The 20,626-nt window shown below is 41.3% G+C and overlaps 1 protein-coding gene across 8 annotated transcripts in view; it reads right to left on the bottom strand.

The window, feature by feature from the left end:
- Positions 1–20,626, bottom strand: part of LOC140726639 (phospholipid scramblase 1-like) — a 46,184-nt gene that overhangs the window by 12,103 nt on the left and 13,455 nt on the right. For 5 of the 8 annotated variants that reach the window (XM_073043255.1, XM_073043257.1, XM_073043256.1 and 2 more), the window contains 5 exons: positions 19,119–19,276; positions 18,234–18,276; positions 15,750–15,973; positions 9,031–9,192; positions 7,444–7,605 (listed from right to left, as the gene is read on the bottom strand). In XM_073043255.1, the coding sequence (XP_072899356.1) occupies positions 7,444–7,605; positions 9,031–9,192; positions 15,750–15,973; positions 18,234–18,276; positions 19,119–19,276 (749 nt within the window). Of the gene's footprint in view, positions 1–7,443; positions 7,606–9,030; positions 9,193–15,749; positions 15,974–18,233; positions 18,277–19,118; positions 19,279–20,626 lie in introns of all 8 variants that reach the window. The other 3 variants (XM_073043258.1, XM_073043263.1, XM_073043262.1) reach the window with 2 other exon arrangements.

Genomic DNA, 20,626 nt, shown 5'->3' with positions numbered 1-20,626 from the left:
CCTGTATGCAGGTAGAAGGAGAGGCAAGTGATCTGATTTACCCAAATGCTGTCTGGGCATGGAGCAGTAGCCATTCCTTACCTTAGTGTAATAGTGGTTTAGTGTGTTGAGTCCTCTGGTGCTACAGGTTATATGCAGATGGTAATTGGGTAGGGATTTCTTCAAACAAGCCTGACTGAAATCCCCAACTATGATTTGAAAGGTGTCAGGATGGACAGTTTCTTGTTTGTAGATGGCATCGTGCAGTAACTCAAAGGCTTGATTATAGTCAGCCACTGGAGGTATGTAAACTCCGGTGAAGATCACGGATGAGAACCCCCTAGGTAAATGGAATGGACACCATTTCATCATTACGTGTTCAAGGTTGGGCAGACACGAGTTCAACAAAACCACCACATTGGAGCACCATCGGGTGTTTATCATGAAACACACACCACCTTTTGCCTTTTTCAAATCAGCAGTTTGGTCCATCCTGTGAGTCAAGAAACTTCTGGGTCTGATCACCATATCTGGTGCACTGAGAGTAAGTCATGTCTCACTCAAACATAGAACACAACAACCTCTTATTTACCTCCAACACAGCAATCTTGCCCTCAGGTCCTCAAATTTTTTCTTCCAACAACTGCACATTTGCTACCAAGATGCTGGGTAGATGGGGTCTCATTCCTCTGTGTTTCAGCCTGGCTTGGAGCTCCACCACCACCCTCCTGCATCGTTCCCTGTCATGGCGATGAAACTTCTGCTTAAAGCTGCTGTTTGAGAGTCAAGTCTGCCAAGTCCTTCAGGAGGTCATGAATCTGTAGTTCATTAAGTCAATTTAAAAGTACATTGCTTAAAAGGACATCACCTTCTGCAGATTGCAGTACGTATAAGTATTGTATGTAGTCTGAATAACGTCATCATGGTTTGTCAGCACCATAGACCATTACAGCACAGAAACAGGCCTTTTGGCCCTTCTTGGCTGTGCTGAACCATTTTTCTGCCTGGCCCCACCGACCTGCACCTGGACCACATCCCTCCATACATCTTTTCAGTTTCCCTTGGCTATAATTAAAGCATAGACTAAATGAACAGCTATTTTTGTTAAACCTATAGCTCCAGGGGAACAGCAGCCATTTTTGAGAGTTGTACATGTGAAGATATCCATACTTGAAGAGGAAAATTTCACTGTATTCCAAACTGGAACCAGACCTGTAAAACCTTGGTTACATCGACAAACTAAATCAGCTTGTGCAGCCAAGGTGTTTAGAATCAGAAAGGATTCTGATCAGAATAAAGACGGAGTAAACTGTTTCCAGTGATAAGTGGATTGGTCAGTAGAGGACAAATAAATTGCAGAGAATTAGAAACAGCAAAGATACACCAGGTAACAAAATTGTTTTCCACAATGCTGGCACAGCTGTGGAGATACAAGTATAACCCTATATCTAGATCATTAAGCCATAATACTTGCATCACGGAAGATGGAAAGAATCTCTATGAATTTTACATCCTCCTTAGGGACAAAGCAACTTGATTTGATGTTTTCCACTTTCTGGACCTGAAGGCTACAGTCATACAGCAAAGATTTTACTCTCAATGGCCCATAAGGAAATTGTTCCAAAATGCCCATCATCTAGTCAAATACAACTACCACTGTCACCAGAAACTAAATATCCTGTAATACACATCACAGATCTCCAGCAGCAAACATAGTCCTATTATTACCCATGCCATTTCACTGGGTAAAAGGGCAGGTAGTGTGCTGAACTCTTCTAATCTGGCCTAAGCTAGCTGAAGTGATTCAGAATGTACTTTCTGAGTGAATGCGAGAAGCATTTTCAATAATAACTGCAACTTTCAAAAAGATTAAATGAGAAGTAATTGCAAGGATGTGGAGATAGACGTTGTGAGTAATTGGATAACTCATTCATACAGCTCATTCAGGTACAGTGACATCCGGTGCCAAACAATTTTGGTCAGCTTCCTAGAGCAGCAAATGTGGGGAACATGGGATTCCCTTGCTTTAGTTAATATCAACACCTATTGACACATCATATCATTCTTTTATATCCAGATGGAGTGATAACTGCAATATCTGATACCAGGTTAAATGCAGCTCCACTGGCATTAGGTGACCATGCCGAGATTACACTTAAAGCTGGAAGCATTACTTAGCTTCCTGTCTTTTCTGATGGACTGGATTTGAATTCAGAAATGCCTCACTGCCACATTCAGCTACCAGTCACCTTGCTTACTAAACACCAGACCAACAGAAGCTCACATCCCATAGTTATTTAAAGGGATTTATTTTAGGCTGCTGTAAACTCCTGGAAACTTGACACCAACTATAACCCTGGAACTTTCACATTGCCCAAAGAGAGCACGATAGATCCATGCAAATGGTCAAAGTGCTACACCTGCCCATTCACCTCCACCCTCACCTCCATTCAGGACCCTAAACAGTCCTTCCAGTTGAGGCAACACTTCACCTGCAAATCTGCTGGGATCGTCTATTGTGTCATCATAAATTGGTGGACTGCTTCATCGAGCACCTCCGCTCCATCCACCAAAAGCAGAACTTCCCAGGAGACAAACATTTTAATTCCGATTCAAGTTCCGATATGTCGGTCCATTGCTTCCTCTTGAGCCATGATGATGGCATACAGAGGGTGGAGGAGCAACACCTTATATTCCATCTGGGTAACCTCCAACCTGAAGGCATGAATATCAAATTCTTCTTCTCGCAAAAAGAATTTGCTCCCCTTCCCTTCGTCTACTTCATACACAGGCCTCCTACCTCTTCTCACCTACCTATCACCTCCCTCTGGTGCCCGTCCTTCCCTTTCTGCTGTGGTCCACTCTCCTTTCCAGTCAGATTTCTTTCTCTCCAGCTCTATACCTTTCCTAGCCACATGGTTTCACCTATCACCTTCTAGCTATCCTCCTTCTCCTCCTCACTTCCTTTATTCTGCCACCTTCCCCCTTCCATTCCAGTCCTGAAGAATGATCTCAACCCAAAATGTCAACTGTTTGTTCATTTCCATGGATGCTGTCTGATGTGCTGAGTTCCTCCAGCATTTTGTGTGTGTTGCTTTGCCTCATACATGACTTAATTGTACACATGATATATTGGGGCTGCACAATATGGGATGCAAAAGGGAAGCAGGAGGATACAGAACATGGTGTGGTATTCTCAGTGGCGATGGATAACAGATTTTTTAAAATTTTGTAAAAATCCCCAAGGATCAGGTTCCCCTCCATACAGATGTTACGGATATAAAATAGAATACATTCCATTAGACAAGAACAAAAAACACTCAAGCAACATGGAAAGGAGGAAATTCTGGATGAGGGAGTGATTCAGGGAGGGAGGTGCACAACAAGCAGGTGAAAAAACTCGGGAATGACAAACTTGTAACAATTACTGATTGATGAAACTGGATTAACTTTCACTTACTCCAATATGACCAGAACAATATTTAAAAAGAACAAAGGAGAGGATGACTTCCTGAATGTGTCAGTAGAAATGTCTCAGGTGTTTCTGACCCAATAAGGCAAGAAGTTGTACCGGATAGGTTTTGGGGGTGAAAGGGAGGGGGGGAGAGAAGGGGGGGAAGAGGGAAGAGAAGGAGGGAAGAGAAGGGAGAGAAGGGGAGAGAAGGGGAGAGAAGGGGAGAGAGGGGGAGAGAGGGGGAGAGAGGGGGAGAGAGGGGGAGAGAGGGGGAGAGAGGGGGAGAGAGGGGGAGAGGGGGAGAGAGGGGGGAGAGAGGGGGGAGAGAGGGGGAGAAGGGGAAGAGAAGGGGAGGGGGAGAGGGGGGGAGAGAAGGGGGAGAGGGGAAGAGGGGGAGAGAAGGGGGAGAGAAGGGGGAGAGAAGGGGAGAGAAGGGGGAGAGAAGGGGGAAGAGAAGGGGGAAGAGAAGGGGGAAGAGAAGGGGGAAGAGAAGGGGGAGAGAGGGGGAGAGAGGGGGAGAGAGGGGGAGAGAGGGGGAAGAGAAGGGGAAGAGAAGGGGAAGAGAAGGGGAGGGGGAGAGGGGGGAGAGAAGGGGGAGAGAAGGGGGAGAGAAGGGGGAGAGAAGGGGGAGAGAAGGGGGAGAGGGGAAGAGGGAGAGAGAAGGGGAGATAAGGGGGAGATAAGGGGGAGAGAGGGGGAAGAAAAGGGGAAGAGAAGGGGGAGAGAAGGGGGAGAGAAAGGGGAGAGAAGGGGAGAGAAGGGGAGAGAAGGGGAGAGAAGTGGAGAGAAGGGGAGAGAAGGGGAGAGAAGGGGAGAGAAGGGGAGAGAAGGGGGAGAGAAGGGGGAGAGAAGGGGAGAGAAGGGGAGAGAAGGGGAGAGAAGAGGAGAGAAGGGGAGAGAAGGGGAGAGAAGGGGAGAGAAGGGGAGAGAAGGGGAGAGAAGGGGGAAGAGAAGGGGAAGAGAAGGGGAAGAGAAGGGGGGAAGAGAAGGGGGGAAGTGAGCAAATTATCAGTGAGACAGCAGCAATCTGCAGATCATGAGAATTATGATAGTAATAGAAAAAACTAAAAGTAGAAACTTTTTGACAAAGATGCCAGGCAAAGTCAATGCAAATCCGTAAAGAAACAATTGGAAAACCCGGAAACGGGCAGCCAGCCTGAGTGAGCAAGTCTGTCCAATGGGTCCAGTTCTGTCTGACCAGCCCCCAGTTGTTGTAGCTGGAGGTTAGGGAAAGAAGGCACATTGAAAACCCTGCTCCTACCCAGCTGAAGAAATCTACAGTCCCACAGCAGCCAGCAAATCCATACCCATCCTTCCAGCTTCCCTAAAACTTATTTATGGACATTGAGTAAGCATGAAGATGTCAGGCATTCATAAACTAGAGGAGAACCTGTAGTGTAAATGTGTTCTTAGTAGTTTGTGTGGATTGAAGACATGCCTCTGTGGTTCTGTGACTACAGGAGTACAATGAGATGGGAAGTGAGAACTAAGATAAAATGAGCAAAGATCAAGGAACAGAATAAGTTCAAATGGAAAATAAACTCTGAAAACATTCCCCTTAGTCACATGGTGGCTGAGACCAACAAAAAGAAAGTTCAATATTTAAACTGAAGACACAACTGAAATACTAAATGAATACTTTGTATCTCTTTTCTGGGAGACAAGATGCTGTCTAGATCTCAGAAGGGGAGGAAGTAGAAACGATTTGTGGAGTGAAAACTGATAAAGACGCACAGGGCTGGCTGTGCTTAAAGCAACATCAGTAGATGTGAATGGAATGCATTCTAGTTTGCCTGGTGAAGTGCAAATATATACTGCTGCAGATCTTATTATACTTTCAGTTGTTCCTTGGATGTGGAACATATGCCAAAGGACTGGAAAATGGCAGATATATCACACTTGTCCTTGCAACACTTTATGTACATGGAGGTCGACTTCTTGCCATCCAGTTTAATCTCAGTTGTGGCAAAGCTTTTCAACATAATAAATCAGGGCCAACATTACCAGTTACTCCAAAAGATCTGCATTGATTAAGGAGAACCAGCACAGTTTTAAGGTAAGTTGTTCAGCATTAATTTTCTTTTGCTAATGTCACAAAGAAGCAGAAGAAAGGAATTCCAGAGAACATACCTCTGCAGATTTTCAATAAAAAGTTTGATAAAAATTTACCCCGATCTTCCCTTTCCTAACAACCTCATATCACTGGAAATTAAAGGTTATCAGCTGTATTGATAGAAAACTGACTTAAACCAGGTCTACTTCCAGCAGTGAACTCCACCACTATCCAGTGCTGAGCTCAACAGGCAGGCATGTCAATCTCTAGAAAAACAGCATTCATACACAAAATCCTTAAATTCACTGGAAGGATGAGGAAAACCACAAATGTGTCCCCTCCTAGACTGATACCTTACCTTTGAGTCCATAATTATACTCAACTGACAACATAGGACAGGCTGCATTCCCTACATGTTCAACACCAGAATTCTGAAACACAGATTACTCAGAGCTCCAACACAGAGAGAGGTTGCAAGACAGGGATAGAAAATGACTCAATTATGCTCTTAAAAGTTCCCTTAAGCAATGCAACATCACTCAAAGCTCTGGGGAATTCTTAGCACATGATCACTCACAGGGCAGGAGGCCCATTTGAGAAGTGATAGGAGTCTCAAGGCCACACACAGGGAGCATAAAGGCCCAGAACAAGTTGCAGAAGAAGTGATCCATCTCATCTCCTCTCACCCCCATCAGTCACCACCTTCTCCATTTGTGAAGGAGTCCCCAATTACCATACTGGTCTCAATGGCCACCTTGAAACCCACAAAACCAGTGGAAGTAATCATATTTGATCCTGATGGGCCCCCTAAAATTAAGTGGGAACCGAGAGCAGAGAACAATTGTTTTCTCAGACAATAAATGCTGTTCATTAAGTTTCAGCGCTACACACGAGTATTTTTGAAAGAATGGTTACTCTACTAACTTAGACAGGGCCATGAATTAATGGGTGAAATGCAGCTTTGGTGTGTGATAAACAGTGAGGAAGGTCATAATCAGCTGCAAGGCAGCACATATAAACTGGCTGGAAGTACATTCAAGCACTACATGTAACTTAGCCAGAGTAAACTGAAACACATTGGCAGAAAAAGCAATAACAGACAATACCTACTGCATGGCAGAGCTTTGAAAGTTGTGCAGGAACAGCAGGACTTGGGTGTACAAGGGTATAACATCTTTAAATTGACACTTTGAGAAAATAGTTCAAGTATAGGGGATCCTGGGAATCTTAAACAGAAGACACAGACTACAAAAGCAGAGCAACCATTTTGAGCTAGTACAGGACACTGGTATTAGATAGGATTCTAGTCAACCCCGGAGAGGGTGAAGTAAATATTAACCAGTTTGTTACAGATATTAACTATGCCAACATGGAGAAACTACACCTATGCTCTGTGAATCAAAGAAGGTTTAAACAATATTTGATAGAGCCATACAAAATCGCAAATGGTTTAAATAAAAGCTAAATAGAGGGAAGTTTTCCCATAATTATGGACAAAAGATACAAACAGGATGCGAGGATAATTTTTTTTAAAACACCATCCATGTACATCCTGGAGTTTGCTATCTCTAAGTGTGGAGTTAAACATTATTGATCTGCTCCTTCACAAAAATCTGATGGGTAATAGAGTGGATATTTTACACAGTTTGGGAGAAACAGTGGTGGGGGGGGGGGGGGGGAGGAGAGATATGTGGCTAATGGGTTTGCTCTATTATACTAGTCCACACAGATGAATGGCCAAATGGCAACCTCTTGCACTATAACAGGTCTGGAAAACATTGAAATCATGCAACTTAAATCTACTGACATAGATACATACTCTTACCCAAAATTACTGACGTACCTCATCCCAGAAATATTAGCACTGTAAAGCTAAGGAGGATGAATCTCACTCAGATTGTCTGCCACTCCTCCCTTGTTAAAAAATAATGACAACTGTTTAGTTATTTCCACTTACCACAAATATGATTGTTCCAAGAAGAACAGCTTTAATTTTAACATCCAAATCCACAGGAAACTGAATTCCAAAGATATCAGTATTTGTGAGGTATTCACGTACAAGACCTGACCATTGCTTCGATATCTTTCCAACAACAGTGGCCTCATCCCGGCTTACAACCTATAAGAAAACAACAAGATATTTTCATTCCAACTGTAAGAACAACTATCAATTGCTCCCTGCCAACTTCCATTGATTCTTATGTTGCTGGCATTAAATTGGTAATATCAAATCGCAATTCACATCCTAATGTTGAGAGGTTACAATTACATCCTTGGTTATCAGAGGTAAATACCAGCCAGAGAGCAGGAGAAAAGAGGCACCTCCACAATTTGGAAAAAGACACTGTAGTTGTCAGTGAAATGAACATCAGGAGAAGTCCTGTGTGCCGGGAGCCAAGGGACAACACAAGAACCTGGAATTCAGTGGCTCAAATAATTTTCAGCAGCGCTAACCCAGCATATTGGAACTTCACATTGTAACTTCAAAATATGCCGAGACAAGTGATGAAAGCACAAAAACACAAACACATATCCCTCTAAATGTAGGATGAGGAACAGGTCCTTCATTCAGCCCCAGACACCAATAAAGAAATCTGCTTATAAACACAAGAGATTCTGCAGATGCAAGAAATCCAGAGCAAACATTAATTGCTGGAGGAACTCAACAGGTCAAGCAACATCAATAGAGAGGAATAAACAGTTGACATTTCAGGCTGAGACCCTTCATCAAGACAGAAATTAACACACGTGGCAGAGACCCTTCTTAAATGAAGGACCTCTCCTGGCTGGAGACCAACAACTGCTCCAATGGCAAAGTAACCACGAAGGCACAAGCCACCTCAGAGGCTATATGAAATATATTCACTGTATTTTTCAATTGCATTTAATATTTCCTTTTGTGAAGAGTATGCATCTTTATTAATCCAAACACTGCTACATTACCTTGAACATGATTCATATCATACAGTACATGGACCTCCAGTCAGCCTGAGCTTGGCAAAGTATTGAGAAAGAACACCCACATCCACCACCCCCCATTATATTGTCATCTCCTTTCCATCAGTACAACCATGAGAAAAATAAGATGGCAGTCAGAGGTCAACAAGGAAGAGGACAGAGTACATTGTGTTATAATGCCAGAACCCCAAGCACCAATTGGTACAAATACACATAGAAATTAGATTAAAAGTTTGGGTGACATGGAGAGAGATACATGAGGCTCCAACAGTTTATTGTCTGGCATCAGGACTGGATTTTAAGTGGCACTCACTATGAACAGTGAAGGATATGGGGGTTCTGTTAGATGTTGGACTTTATTGCAAGTAGATAGATACTTTGATGCAACTGTACAAGGTTCTAGAATGAGAACATATCTACAGTACTGCACACAGCTTTGTTCACCCTATTTAAGGATATACTTGCATTGGAGACATTGTAGAGAAGGTTCAGAAGCTAAGATCTGGATGAAGGGGATGGTGAATGAAGGTTGAACATATCCTCATTAAAGGAACGAGAAGGGATCTTATACAGTATATGAACTTACTTCAAAGTTTACAGCACCAGGACGACTCATTGCCAAGCACGAACCTCTAATTTTCAATACTGTTTCACGACTTTCATTCAGGATACTCATTTTGGGTATAAAAGGATGCCATTCCGGGACAATATAGCCAATAGCTTTTCCTGGTGGTGCTTGAACCTCCATCTGCAAGAGAAAATAACACTTAATCACTGTTGAATATTAAAATATTAATTATGCAAGAGTACAAAGATAAATAAATTTAATATGAAAAACAAATGTTCTCATGGCCCATGATTAGATGCGACTACATTAGCACCAATTAAATACACAAATTTACAGTCCACCTTCTCTGGTTATTTCCAACCATAATCTGACTCAGCTCTGAGTTCTACTGATATTATAACATTTCCTTGAAACTCCTCCTCTAATTCCATCTAAGCTCCAAATATCCCATCCAATTTTCCACCTTGTTGCTCATGCTGAACACATATTAGAATCAGTTCTTTGTCAAGAGTAGGAATTCTCAATTTCCTCAATCTTTCTTCAGACAAATTACTGTATGTGCTTATGCAAATTACAAAGAAATAATGAGAAGCTTCAGTTTACAAAATATTATTCCAAATATTAATTTTATTAAATACTTAATAAGATTGAATGTGATTATAGCATATTGCTTCTGAAGTCTGCAGTCTTTTGCATGCATTAAAATAAGTAGGAAGCTCTGGGATGTGGAGCAGAAACACTACTTCACAAAAACTTATCACAAGGACTCCAAAAATGTGACATGTTGAGAACAGATGCTTTCAGTTGTACATTGTTTGGCACATCTACAAACATGTGGGATTTTCAGTCACTGTGACACACCCATGGGGTCACTCCTCATACCTAACCAATTAACACCAACATCTATTATTTGGCATTGTGCAGCTCTTGTGAACTGAGACACCAGACTCAATTCTCACATTTAAATTACTAACCAATGGTTTGAGCATTCTACATATTGGCTCCTTTATCCACCCCTCCCCCCCCCCCCCCCCCCCCCCCCGCCTAGCACCCTTCCTATTTTGATGCCCAAGGACTACCCTCAAATTTATTTTGTTTTGTTATGAGGCAATTACTTCAAGTCTATGAAAGTGGTAAAGTAATCTTGCACTTCCAGCAACTTTAAACATAGTTTACTGAATGACTTGTACAGATTACTTAGGCATAATTACATGGGAGTAGAAAATCCCATTCTTATATGTGAGTTGCCATTCCCTCAGAATGAAGAGCATTTTGAAAATGCTATTTAAATTTGTTATTTTAGCTTTCAACTCAATCCCATTTAGTTATCCCATTCTTTATTTCATGATGGCAATGTTTCTCTGATGGTCTCTTTTCTCATTGCTACCAGAGAGGAGGTAAGGGAGCTGGAAGGCACACACTCAATGATTCAACAACAGCTTATAACCATATAACCATATAACAATCACAGCACGGAAACAGGCCATTCCGGCCCTCCTAGTCCGTGCCGAACTCTTAATCTCACCTAGTCCCACCTACCCGCACTCAGCCCATAACCCTCCACTCCTTTCCTATCCATATACCTATCCAATTTTACCTTAAATGACACAACTGATCTGGCCTCTACTACTTCTACAGGAAGCTCATTCCACACAGCTATCACTCTCTGAGTAAAGAAATACCCCCTCGTGTTTCCCTTAAACTTTTGCCCCCTAACTCTCAAATCATGTCCTCTCGTTTGAATCTCCCCTACTCTCAATGGAAACAGCCTATTCACGTCAACTCTATCTATCCCTCTCAACATTTTAAATACCTCGATCAAATCCCCCCTCAACCTTCTACGCTCCAATGAATAGAGACCTAACTTGTTCAACCTTTCTCTGTAACTTAAGTGCTGAAACCCTGGTAACATCCTAGTAAATCGTCTCTGCACTCTCTCTAATTTATTGATATCTTTCCTATAATTCGGTGACCAGAACTGTACACAATATTCCAAATTTGGCCTTACCAATGCCTTGTACAATTTTAACATTACATCCCAACTTCTGTACTCAATGCTCTGATTTATAAAGGCCAGCGTTCCAAAAGCCTTCTTCACCACCCTATCTACATGAGACTCCACCTTCAGGGAACTATGCACTGTTATTCCTAGATCTCTCTGTTCCACTGCATTCCTCAATGCCCTACCATTTACCCTGTATGTTCTATTTGGATTATTCCTGCCAAAATGTAGAACCTCACACTTCTCAGCATTAAACTCCATCTGCCAACGTTCAGCCCATTCTTCTAACCGGCATAAATCTCCCTGCAAGCTTTGAAAACCCACCTCATTATCCACAACACCTCCTACCTTAGTATCATCAGCATACTTACTAATCCAATTTACCACCCCATCATCCAGATCATTTATGTATATTACAAACAACATTGGGCCCAAAACAGATCCCTGAGGCACCCCGCTAGTCACCGGCCTCCATCCCGATAAACAATTATCCACCACTACTCTCTGGCATCTCCCATCTAGCCACTGTTGAATCCATTTTATTACTCCAGCACTAATACCTAACGACTGAACCTTCTTAACTAACCTTCCATGTGGAACTTTGTCAAAGGCCTTGCTGAAGTCCATATAGACTACATCCACTGCCTTACCCTCGTCAACATTCCTCGTAACTACTTCAAAAAATTCAATAAGGTTTGTCAAACATGACCTTCCACGCACAAATCCATGCTGGCTACTCCTAATCAGATCCTGTCTATCCAGATAATTATAAATACTATCTCTAAGAATACTTTCCATTAATTTACCCACCACTGATGTCAAACTGACAGGTCTATAATTGCCAGGCTTACTTCTAGAACCCTTTTTAAACAATGGAACCACATGAGCAATACGCCAATCCTCCGGCACAATCCCTGTTTCTAATGACATCTGAAAGATCTCCGTCAGAGCTCCTGCTATCTCTACACAAACTTCCCTCAAGGTCCTGGGGAATATCCGGTCAGGACCCGGAGATTTATCCACTTTTAAATTTCTTAAAAGCGCCAGTGCTTCTTCCCCTCTGCCATCCAATTTCCGAATGGACAATTGAACCCATGAATTAATTTTTGCACTACTTATTTAACTATGTTATATATAGTTACTGTAATTCACAGATATTTTTCTCTATTATTATGTACTACATTGTACTGCTGCTGCAAAGACAACAAATTTCACAGCCTGATTCTGATTCAGTGCAGGTGAGACCATCACAATTTCCAGGTCTTACTTCAGTTTGTGGGTGGCAAGTCCATATTCATTAAACAGTGTGACTGACTAATTGCAAGTATTTTTTTTAAATAAGTTTTATTTAATCTTAAGCACTCTAATGAGACACTGCCATCATGGGAAATGATAGTCTAAGAATCCCATGTTCTGGAATGGATATTATTGATCTAGATCAGGGGTTCCCAACTTGCTTAATGGTGCTGGTCCATGGCATAGGAAAGGTTGGGAACCCCTGATCTAGATGAAGATGAGGGGGGAAATTGGCCACCAGGCAAAATTTGAGCTACCGTTTCCTTCTGTTCACAATAAGCATCAATGCCAGAATGTCATCCTAAACATTTAGACATTGAAATCTGTCTGTCCATAATAAGCATCATTCTATCTGGTCCATCCGTGTTCCCAGAACAGCAATCACAGCAGTCCCATTTCCTCTTTATTTCCCAGGACACTACAACCTCTTCTCTTTCCTGTGCCTGTCAACTCCCCTCTGGTTCTTTTACTAATTCCCTCCACTTGCTGAGCCAATTAACCTATCTCTTGTCCGTGGGATGTTGGAGGAAACTGCAGCACCCACAGAGAATCCATGGAGTCACAGCAAGAATGTGCAAAACCCACACGGACAGCAAAGGTCAGAATCAAATGCAACGTTGGAGCACTGACTACAGCGTGGATGAGATGCTTCCAATAATGGAGGCTACGATGTGCTCTTGTGAATAATCAGACAAGATTATAATGGGCAGGGAAACAGGAGAGCCAAAGAACATTTTGAACACAAAAGACTGCTGATGCTGGAAATCCAGGGCAACGCACAAAATGCTGGAGGAACTTAGCAGTTCTAGCAGCATCAATGGAAGCGAATAAAGAGTTGATGTTTTGGGCCAAGGCCTTTCCTCAGATCATTTGATCCTTCATCAAAAGGACATTTGCCCACTGACCTCTGGAACAGGTTTCCAGGCCATATCAAAGGACACAATGCAGTTTTAATAAAAGAGGTGGATGACTGCCTGCTTTTGGTTGTTACCATTTAAAACTGAATTTCAGACACAACAGAAAGAGAGATGGGGGAATTGCAACACTGACAGGGGAACATCACAGCTTAGTGAGGACATCCTAGAGAAGTCACTCAGGGTGGCAATGATGGTAAGAGGTCAGAAACAAGGAAGGTGCAATCAGAAAGATGGGGTTACATCATTATATGCCACACAACAAGAGCTAGTGGAATAATTATGTAGGAAGATCAGGGAAAGATGTAAAAATCAACAGGATTATTGTAGTGGGCAACTTTAATGTCATAGCATCATAGCCCAACTCTCCATGCTGACCAAGTTGCCTTCATTAATTATTAACATATTTGGCCCACACTCCTCTAGTCTAAATCCCATTTTCTGCCCATATCCAAATATCTGATAAGAATGCAACGGCCACTTTCTCCAGCAGCTCACTCCATATAACCATCTCAGTGTGGAAAAGGTTGCTCCTCAGGTCCTCTTCAAGTCTTCCCATTCTTATCTTAAATCTGTGTTCTCCAGTTTTAGACTACGCTAACCTGAGAGAAATACTGTGACCATTCACCTGATCCATGCCAATCATAATTTTACAAACTTCTAAAGTCCTTAGTCTCCCAGGTACCAAAACAAAAAGCTCCATCCTATTAAGTCTCTGATTGACCATACTCTCCAGTCCCAGCAACAGTCACTGAATCTATTTTGCACCGCTTCTAGCTCAATGACATCCTTCCTATTGCTAGACATTTAGTTCTGCACACAATACTCCAAGTGTGGCCTCACTGTTCTGCTTCTGCTGTCTCCAGTTTGATTTTTTTTAATGCACAGTCTGGTTGATGCCGGAAACATATTGCCAGGGGAGATGGTCTAAACAGATATAATTGCAACATTCCAAGAGGCAATTAGGCAGGAAATGGAGGGATATGGACCATGTGCAGGCAGCTGGAATTAGTTTAATTTGTCATCATGATCAAAACATATATTGTGGGCTTAGAAGTCTCTTCCTGAGGCATTTTATTGTCTATAACGGGACTGCATTCACTACCTGGCCAAGGTGTACGCTGAGTCTAATGGTAGCAGTTTTAATTGATGTTGAGAATAGGAAAGAAATGTGTTCCCTGAATTGGTTGGGACAATATACATTATTTAACTCATTTATTTGGTTCTCCAGGCAGATTTCTGTGACCAATTTTGGATAGAGGAACTTTGTGAAGCATGATGCTCCAGTTATTCCCACTTCACAATCTTCCTATGTCACAACTTGGGGTTTCTTTCAGTTGGAACAATCGCCTGATTATCTGGTTAACACAAAGCTACATAGTAGTCAGACCAGAGAATCAAACACAACTATACCTCATCAAAATATTCTGCACCTCGAGTTTATAAACTTCAGCTTCAAAAAACTTAGTCAAAGACAGCACTGTCTTCCTTGAAGAACATTTAGTGACAGAGTCAATATTAAGTTAACTCTATTGCACTAAGTTTAGCTTCAACAAGGGCTCCATATTTGAAATACATGAATGACATGTCGATCCATGGCCTCCTCTCGAGCCAAGATGAGGCCACCCTAAGCGTGAAGGAGCAACACCTTATATTCCAGCAACACACACAAAATGCTGGTGGAACACCTTATATTCCATCTGGGTAGCCTCCAACCTGATGGCACGAATATAGATTTCTCCCTTCAGTAAACTAATCCCTCCTCCCCCTTTATTCCCCAAACTTTTACCTCTTCTCACCTACTTCCTCCTTGGTCCCTTCCTTCTTCCCTTTCTGCCATGGTCCTTTCTTCTCTAGCCCATTTGACCATTTTCATCCACTTCACCCCCATTACCTTCCAGCTAGTCTCCTTCCCCATCCCACCTCTTTAATCGGGCATCTTCGCCCTTCTTTCTCAACCAGCCCAAAATGGCGGTCATCTATTCATTTCTATAGATGCTGCCTGACTTACTGAGTTCCTCCAGGATTTTGCATGCGTTACTTTGAAATATTGAGTTGTTTAAGAAACCGGTTAACCTTGTGATACTTCTTAAGCATGATCCCAGTGTTTGGTATGATTGCCAACTGGAATTGTAGTAATTCTTCTATTCACTCATGAGTTTTTAAAACAGGTAGGAAGATTTCAGGCCAATGAATTTTCAAGGGTAAAGCAATATTTAGATTAAATTATATAGTCTGTGGGAAGAATCTTCAAAAATCTCCCACACCACCTAACTCTGAAAAATCATGATTGAATTGTTATAACTAAACTCCATTTCAAGATTTCAGCTGGTATTAAAAATTGATTCTTCAGAAATAAAGGACTCCAATACATAACATTTCCAAAAGCATCTGGACTTTGGTAGGAAACCAAAAAAAGGGCAGTGAATCAATAAAGAGGGCATGCTTAAAAATAAAAAACAGATGAAGAGCAAGTGAACAGAAACAGCTTCAGATACAACAACTCAATTTTATTTTACACTCACCTGATCAAAGCAACAAGGGCAGCAACAAGATCCACATCCTAAAGGGCGTACAAGCTGCATGACGGTTTGTCCTAGGTCATCCAAAATCTTTATGATAAATCTACTATTACATCCACCACAGCATATTCGATTATTAAATTCACTGTCTTCAACTGCGTAATAAACTCTCTGCCCCAAGCCATTTTTTACTTCATACTTGATTTTGGTCTCATATCCTACTAAGGCTGAAAAGCAAAATACCGCACTTCAAAAGACAGATCAAAGTTAGCCCAAGTATGAAAAATTATAATATACTCTCGGCAGACCATGAACACTGCTCACAAGGCTAACATATACAGTACTGACCTTTTAAAGGGTGACAAGAGAGGCACTTTCAGAAACAGCTGGAGTCACGGATCCAGTTCCAGCACTGTGCCCAAGCAGTGAAGTTTGGAGGGAAGATTGCACCTATGTGCTTGCTACCACTGACCCTCGAATGGTAGACATAACATGTTCGAGAGGGGATACCAGGAAAAAATTTTAGAAAATAAAGTGGTGGATGGAATGTCAGCGCAGAAAGTCACTGACCCAGATGCTGTCAAGAGTTTTGTGTATTGGTGGTGCTAATCTCACCTGGCAAATGAACGTCATCTCTTTATACTCCCAGTGTCTTGAACATTGAAGGTAAAAGTTGACCATCACGAGGCATCACTCAGCAGACAATTCTGCCTCTAACAATCGCAAGCAGCAATGTATCTGTGTTAGTTAAGTTACACTTTTGGTCAACAAACAACCTCAAGATGTCATTATTTTGGGATTTAAAATAAATAATGCCACCAACGGCCAAGACCTAGTTGGACCACCTCTCGGTAGAGGTGGATATTGCCGAACACCTGTTTGTGCAAACAAAACTTGCAACAGTGTAACAATGGTGCAGTGGTTAGTGCGACACTATTACAACTCAGGGCGTTGGAACTTCGGAGTTCGATCCCGGCTTCTCCCCCCTTGCAACCTGATGGTTTTGTCCGGGTGCTGAACCAGGTCAGTTGACTGGTCATTGGAAATTGATTAGGCTTAATTTGGGGTTGTCAGGGGTTGCTTGGGAGCTTGGCCAGAGGGCCTATTACACATGGGATAGATTAGATTAGATAGATGGATAGATAGACAGCTGATTGGATCGATAGATAGACTGACAGCTGATTGGATGGATAGACAGACTGACAGCTGATTGGATGGATAGATAGACAGACAGACCTTGCTGCACACAGAAACTGCTTCACCTGAGGACTTCTGAACAGAACTGAACATTCTCATTTCTGACGTTAAGAATGTGGGAAGGTCAGTACAAGACATCTGTGGACAGTTGTGCTGAGGACACTGACCCATTGCAGTAAGGCCCAGAGATTGAGTTAAGCGGCTAATAACATCATCTGTCTTTTGTCCTCATTTTAACTTGGTTCCAAACAGATAAGGCTGGAAATCATGAGAACATAAACAAAAGGCACTATTCAGTTGCTTTTATTGTTTGCTGATTTGTTGTTTCTCTCTGCACATTCGGTGTTTGACGGTCTTTTTTCTAAATGGGTTATTTTGGGTTTCTATATTTTGTAGCTGCCTGTAAGGAGATGAATCTCAAAGTTGTGTACATAAATGTATTTTGAACTTTAAAGGACATAATCCTCCACAGAAAGGCTGAGAGGTCCACACTAAGAGAGGTCCACCTAAATGCAAAGGTTCAGAATTTGCTTACAAACGTGGAGGCCACCAATCCCCACAATAGTGATTTCCTAATCAGACACCAACATTTAGATGCCTTGATTTGTCAGTGGGGAAAAAAAGCATATTTTTCAGTGTCCTGCTGAACCTTTGACAGGAACATGGAACCATTCATTTGAATGGAACAAAATGACTGAGGGAGAACAGCAAAGACAATTAAATCACACACATTCAAGAATTCTTCTGAGTTCTTTAATGGCATAATAAATTTTCCCATTCAAACTAACTAGCCAATATTGACAGAAATCAGAATGGCAGAATGTGAAAGGCTATTTAACTCATCTTCTCCATCCTGGAAAAAGTACACTTTTACTCACCATTTAATTACTGTTTTAAACAATTTCAAAATTAAAACTGTTCCTGAAATCAAGCTCTCATTTTTAGGTTAAACACTTAATATTGAGCTTCAATCCCATATAGCAGGGTCTTAACAGGTATATTAAGAAGGTGTGATGCATCCATCATGGAATAGAGGACTGTCTACTCAACCTTAAGCAGTCCATTTTTATAATGTTTTAATTAATACTGTTAAAACTCAAATTATTTTGCAAACATTTTAGATGCCAATTCGAGATCTGATGGATGTCAAATACTTTAAAATGTTCAATTTCTGAAGATTTCTATACAAATCCATTTCAGTGACATAGCTATATAAAAATATTATCAATGCAGAACTAATATCTATTCAGCTCAATAATTTAAATAAAAACTCAATCAAATTACACTCACCTTCAATAAGCTCAGTAACCTGATGAACAAGTATATGATCAATCTGTGAAGGGCAGAATATACCAGTTTAATACTTGAGTTATCTCAAAATAAACTTTGCAGCACGAGCACTATATTCTATGTCAAAATTTAATAACAATCACAAGATGACAACACATTGCACCATTTCCTATCACTATTACAGTTCAATAAATTACTTCAATATTTTAAAAACAAGCTCTCAATGCATCTTTTGTTACAAAGGATAAGTGTCACAACAAAATACAGAAAGTTAATATTGTTCAGATTCTCCATAACATCTTAGTTTCTAAATAATTCTAATAAATTGAAGGACTGTGGTGCTGGGGGTTATCTAGACAGATAACTGATGCTGGAATCTGGAACAAAACAAACTGCTGGTGGAAATGGAGTGTCTAGGTAACAGCCATTTCAGGTGATAGTGGTACCAAGCTCTGCCATGTGAAGCAATGACTGAAAATGAATCAAATATACTCTACTCTGACCTAAACAGGAGCTCTAGTCCCAGTTCCAGAACAACTCACTTATTAGAACAGCTACAAGTGACTTCTAGTCAAAATTGCCAAGAAGGGATCCATTTTGGGAAATTCATGCCAATTAGAACAGGATCAAGTCCAGCTACTAAAAAGTATTGACCATATGGTCCTTGGAACTGGAAGACACACTACACCAGCAGACAGACAGGTTTTGAGCCAAAATTCCATTCAAGAAATCACAAGGTCAAAGTCGTTTAGCACAATCAGAGTATCGCTCTAACACTCATTATATTTTATTAAGTGTAGATAATGATCCACTGAAAGACACTGAAAGATATGCTGTTGTTAGCTCTTCCAGGTTGTAACATGAAGGAATAACATGCTCACTCACCAATGTAAGGTTCTCTAATCCTGGTGGACAGTTAGGAATAGGAGTTGGTGCTTGCATCCACTGTGCCTGGGGCTGTGTTGATACACCTGTCTGGTGACTTACCATTCGAGAACTACCATGATAGACAACATAACTGGGATGATCTGCATAAGGACCTGCTACATATACACAGGATAGAAATAGAGAAACAAAAATAAATTTCCAATCACAATAAAAAGTTATCTCTTCCTGATAGATTTTAAATTTAATATTTTGAACCTCAGCAGTCGTGCTTAAATATGTGGCAACGTCCAGATTTTAGTTTGTGAAGTTTTGTTCATAATCCAAAGGTTTGTTTAGATGCTTCTTTCTTTCCCTTACCCAGGTGTAAAACCTGCATGAGCCAGCTACTCCAAGAAATATTACTGATTTGATTTATATAGCATTGAAGACATTCAGTGATGAGCCCAAAAGACACATTCTCTAAACACTCAGCAGGTTAGGCAGCTTCTGTGGACAGAGAAACAGAGTTAACATTTCACTGGATGAAATGTCATCAACCTGAGATGTTAATTCAGTCTCTCCCTCCCCGTCCCTCTCCTACCTCCCCCTACCCCCCATTTTCCTCTCCCCCTCCCCTAACCCGTCCCCTTCTCCCCACCCCCATGCCCCTCCCCTCTCCTACCCCCGTCTACTTCCCCCCCCTCCAACCCCATCCCTCTCTCCCTCCTATAATAATTAAAGATAAGCAAGTTTGCTGAGGACATCGCAATATATTCATCTAGAAGCGTATGTTTCCTTCATTAATTCCTTATTTATTTGAAGTTTAGTCTTTAAAACTTGATTGAAACATGGGTGGGCTCAGTCTACCAGATGTCAGGGCATATAAATTATCATTTGAAATGACCAAGTTAGCTAAACATTGGGACAGGGCTGATGTTGATTTAGATTGGGTAGTTATAGAACGGAGCTTGCACCATATTCTCCCCTTAACATTCTCTCACAACATGTGGAAAACAAGACTAATCTAAATCCTATATTATTTCACTCAAGGAGTGTGTGGAGTACAATTCATAAAGCTTGTAAAATGTCACATTTAAATCAGTTATGCTCCTCGCTCTGGAATAACCCTGCGATATGCTTTGGGAAAAGAATGGTGCCCTGGAAAGAATGGAAGATTAAAGGTTTAAATACAGTCGGTGATCTCTATGAGAATGGGATTTTTATGTCGTCTGTGGATTTGCAGAGGAAATATAACTTTGTAGATAAAGGGCATTTCTGGAACTATTTACAAATAAGACATTGCATTAGTAGCATATTCAAGAATCGTGGCCCACAAAGTAACCCTTTAACTGAATACTTTACACTACCACAGGAAGCTCATAAAGCATCAGTGTTTTATAAAATGTTCAAGCAGTCTGTGGGTGAACCGTGTAACAATCTCAAGGCAGTATGGCAAAAGGATCTTGGAAGCGATATTGAAGATAATGAGTGGTCAAATATTTTATCAAATGTAGGTAGACATATTA

This window comes from Hemitrygon akajei, chromosome 4 (genome assembly GCF_048418815.1).
Source record: "Hemitrygon akajei chromosome 4, sHemAka1.3, whole genome shotgun sequence".
NCBI lineage: Eukaryota > Metazoa > Chordata > Chondrichthyes > Myliobatiformes > Dasyatidae > Hemitrygon > Hemitrygon akajei.
Note: the sequence above shows the minus strand (reverse complement) of the source record. Positions and strands in the feature narration are given on the sequence as shown.